A 4,664-nucleotide genomic window follows, 5' to 3' on the forward strand; every position below is an offset into this window, starting at 1 on the left:
GCAAGTTATGAGACGGAACCTTGAAAGATAATTTCTTCAAAAGAATATATCAATCGACAGTGCCTTCCACTATTTTAGCCACAAAAGACAGCGAGTATGCCGTTCTAGGCATACCACCCCCGGACATAGACGAGACAGAGCTTCATCTGCCTCGGGAGACACGCACTACACTCGCACAACTTCGNACAACAACAACAACCTCGTTTGGGGTGCTGATGGTTTTAGGGGGTTGAATCTGTGTAACAGATGTAGTAAGTTTTGTTTTTATCTTGTTCGTGTTATTGGTTCTATTAACCTTTGGATTAATCGTTGCATTAACCATTGGATTACACGTAGTCACTCGAGGTTTTTTAGTTGGAATGGGCGGAAAGTCAGCCGAATTAAAGTTGCATGTATGAAAGACATTGAGAGATTTTTTAATGGCTTCTCGTTTTTTTTCGGTTAATGGTTTTAGCTTTCTCCAGTTTTAGCTTTCTCAGAGATTGTCTTTTATCGCAAGATCGAACGGTAGCGTCATGAAACTTGTGACAGTTAACGCACATAGGCATTGCGGAGCATACGTCTTCGTGCTATTTACCACACTTGGAACATACCTTTCGTGGGCGATTGCATACTTTCTCAGTACGATTAAATCGCCAGCATTTGCGGCATTGAATCAATGGTTCGACATATGACTTGACAGGGAAAATTACTCTATCAAGAACCACATGTGAAGGAAGGACATTTCCAGTGAATGAGACTGTTATTAGGTCTAGATCAACTCTAAAAGACCTGTCGGTGGGATCTTTTTTTGTGAAGCGTCGTACTTCACCAATTTGAATGGCATCAGGGATGGGACCATATTCGAGAAATTGTTTAATTTCTAGGGTTTCAAATATATATTTCTCAGTGAAATCATTGCCAGCCGGAATAGCAATGACGCCTTTTACCTCGCACCTTTCTGCGGGAATGGAAGTCAAGTAATTTTCGCGTAGCGAAATATTTTTGGCAATGGCGTTTGCCGTGAAACGCCAGTTAGTAACAATTTTAATCTTTTTCTTATTGACGAAAAAGATGGCATGTCCTCAAAGGAGCCATGTAGGAACTTACCGAGCTTCACAAGAGGCAACTGTGAGTTGCCCTTGAAAGCCTGAATGAAGACCACGTATTCAATTGCGTCATGTGTATATAGTTACTTCGCGGACTAACCCCTTTTTCGGATGCCCCTTCGTCGGGATTGCGATTATCCAACATTGGGTAAACCACATTGATCGCAAAAAATCGCACAAATCTCACTTCTTTTTTAGAAATCGCAAAAATAAAGACACGTGAGTATCGCACCAATGCCAAATCAAAAGTCCTTGCGGAATACCTAAAGAATACGGACCCTTGAACTAGAGAAAAAAGAAAACGTGGACGTGGTGTACCCCTTTCTACTGAGTTTAATGGTAAACTTTTTTTTGGTGCAAATTGACAGGGGCGGCGCTAGGGGGGGCTAAACGTGGATTTCCAACATATCCAAAAGCTTATATTTTGAAAACCATTGAACTGATTTTCAAAATATGGAAAGGTAATTGAAGGAACTTTACATTCAATATACATATATATCAATATACATATATATAATGCAAATATATTTTGAGAAAAAGTAAAAAAACGAAATTATGGCAACTTTTTTTATAAAAATGTATGTTTTTCGTAAAAAATACGTTAGGTTTAAGTACAACTGCCTGCAGTGAAATAAAACAACTGTATTAATGTTATATGCTATTAATTTAGGTATTAGTGCACTTTAGCGGAACCAGGTCAAAATGGACGGAAAAAGTTGGAGAGTGGTATCAATCGACGCGTCTTAACGCCAATAATAACAATCCAATCCACAAATTAACATTTTTAATTCATTAAAGAGTTATTTGCAAAAAACACTTGGACTTTCCGCACTAGGTTTTGATGAATTTGCCACAAGTGCGATTTTACAATTACAACCTTTCATTATTTATCCAAGTATTGATTTTTACGGAAAAAGCGCCCAGGCGAAAATTTTTTATTTTTTTTACGGAAAAAGCGCCCAGGCGAAAATTTTTTATTTTTTTATTAAAAATTTTTATTATTTATAAGTATTGATTTTTATGAAAAAAGCGCCGCAGGCGTAAATTTGTAATAAAAAATCGCGCAGAAAGAGTTCTGCGTCATAAATACTACGATGTCAGAAGGTGTATTATACACTTGACAAGGCAAAACAAAAAGGAGAATTCTGCGCAGTAAGGGTTATAATCCCTAAGCGCGGCCGAAGCCCGCCTACGTTAAAAGAGTTTTGTGTCAAAGCTACTACGATGTCAAAAGGTGTTTCACACGCTTGACAACGCAACACAAAAATGAGAAGTCTGCGTAAATAATATTCATAATTGCTATTGAACACCTAATAAATTAGCACTTATCATATTCTCTAAAGAAAAGTAAACAAATTTATAAATGTGTTAAATGACATCGTTAAATAATGAAATTAATATAATGGCTGCGTTTCTTTATACATTCCGGATAATCCCATTTCACAGCCGGAATAAACAGAATGCGTTTGAAATATAAGTCAACATATCATCAGGAACGTTCTAAAGAATAAATAAACAAAAAAGCTTATTCCAAACGTTCAGAATGAATAAAGAAATGCAGCCAATATGAAATATATAAACGTTCAAAGAGCTTAATTTAGTTGGAATGTGTGTTGTCTGCACACTTGTATTTGTTTGAAATGGTTTGTTATCGTACATTTTGTTAGGTGAAATTTACAGCTTTAACAACAAAATTCTCGTAAACTATGAGTTTCCTCGCCAACCCAAACAAGGGGAAACTTTCCATTATGGCCGTTCGTTAAAGGTGCGGTGGGCGAAGGGGGAGTGGGCGTGGCACCTCCAACCGACCTTTTTGTAGAGGGCATGAACCGCCTTTGACACAAATGCAACCCCCGACCACCTAGGCCCCCTATAGTTGCCTACGGACTCCTTAGAAAAATGGCCAAAAATCGCAATTTTTACTTGCGTCCAGTATTTTTGCGTAGAATTCCTTTCTGCGTAGGCGGCCTTCGGCCGTGCTTAGGGATTATAACCGTCACTACGTAGAATTCTCCTTTCTGTGTGACCTAACTGGGGCTACCGCCCCAGTGATGTAACCTTGGGAAAGGATGAGGTAACTAGAATTCCCTTTCTGTGTGGTAAACCTGGGGCTGCCGCCCCAGTGATGTCTATTTTGGTTAATGGTTGTTTTATAAAAATGTCTGATATATAAAAATGGGTCCATAGGGGACCTAGGTGGTCGGGGGTTTCAATTTTGTCAATGGCGGTTCATTCCCTCTCCAAAAAGGTCGCCCACCGCCCCTTTAACAAACGGCCATAAAGGAAAGCCAACCCAAACAATTTGCTTCGCGCAGACACGAGTTGCTATTCGAACAAAATTTCCGAAAAATACGTAAAAATGATAGCTACGTCGGATTCAGGCATACCAACATTACGAATTCCGAAGATGGCCTACGAATTTCGAAATTACGATACAACGCGGATTTCAGCATACCAATTTTACGATTCGAAGCAAAATCGAAACTACGACGGATTACACCAAAGGGCCGGTTGTTCAATGTCTGGTTATCAGTACTTGCCGGTTAAACATCATTATCGACGTTTCCGACATCATGCACATAACATGTGATCGATAAAGCAGTCTTTGTATTTAACCAGAGCTTCTACCTCCGATTTGTGCTAATCAGACTTTGTACAACCGGGCCTAAGGGCCGGTTACTCAGGGCCGTTTGCACCATGTCTAGTTAACGCTAACTGGAGGTACATCCTTCAGTTAAGCACGTTAACTGCTTTATCGATCACATGTTATATGATGGGTGTCGATAACGTCGATAAAGATGTGTAACTGGGAGTTAAGGCTCTGTTATGCATACTTGGCATTGCATGCACTGCTATACCATTTTTACGTAGAAATCAAAAACCAACAGACTTCTACGTATGTAGTGCTGTGCGTTCGATAACCGATTACACGCGAGGCTCATTTAACAGATTTCTTATGTGACAGCTCTCAAGCCATGCCAAGTATGCATAACGGAGCCTTTNGTGATAACTTTAACCTGAATCTCTACTATTCAATGGCGCCAAATATTTATATAATTGAAATCAGCGTAAAAAGCACTATCGATCTGCATTTTTAGTTTTTCTATAGCTGAACGTTCTGGATGTGTTCCAACACCCCAAAAATCGATGTAATAGAAAGCCATCTCTGTATTTTACCAAATCCAACTTTTCTACAACATACGGGATTCATCATTAGTTTTTCCAGCTTCATTCTTTGCAAGTCTGTCGCCGTCTTAACATTTTGCCGAATCTTGGACGAATTACTTAGTTTTTCAGGATTCATTATAAGAATTACTACTATTTCACTCTCCAGTCGTTATTTGGAACTAGGGATGAAAAGATACAAGTACATACTCGATACTTTTCGTTCGATACTAGAGTTGCAAAACTATCGATAGTTTTATTTTTGGAAAAATATCGATTGTTTTCGGACGATAGTCGATAGTTTCGATAGTGCCGGTGCATTGAAATTTCGTGATCTTTACATATTGGCCGTCTCCATAGGATAAAATTTGTTGCAGTCCAACTGTCATTTTGGTCGCTAGATATAAATTA

The 4,664-nt window shown here is 38.8% G+C and overlaps 1 protein-coding gene across 3 annotated transcripts in view; it reads right to left on the reverse strand.

Moving 5' to 3' along the window:
• Positions 1-4,484, reverse strand: part of LOC108379166 (PRKR-interacting protein 1 homolog) — an 11,479-nt gene extending 6,995 nt beyond the window's left edge. For 2 of the 3 annotated variants that reach the window (XM_017635490.1, XM_017635492.1), the window contains exon 1: positions 4,266-4,478. In XM_017635490.1, coding sequence (XP_017490979.1) covers positions 4,266-4,392 — 127 coding nt within the window. In that variant the 5' untranslated portion in view covers positions 4,393-4,478. Of the gene's footprint in view, positions 1-4,265 lie in introns of all 3 variants that reach the window. The other variant, XM_017635491.1, reaches the window with a different exon arrangement.
• Positions 4,485-4,664: the final 180 nt, after the last annotated feature.

This window comes from Rhagoletis zephyria, unplaced genomic scaffold (assembly GCF_001687245.7).
Source record: "Rhagoletis zephyria isolate East Lansing unplaced genomic scaffold, Rhagoletis_zephyria_1.1 Rzeph_scaffold_15755, whole genome shotgun sequence".
In the NCBI taxonomy this organism is placed as follows: domain Eukaryota; kingdom Metazoa; phylum Arthropoda; class Insecta; order Diptera; family Tephritidae; genus Rhagoletis; species Rhagoletis zephyria.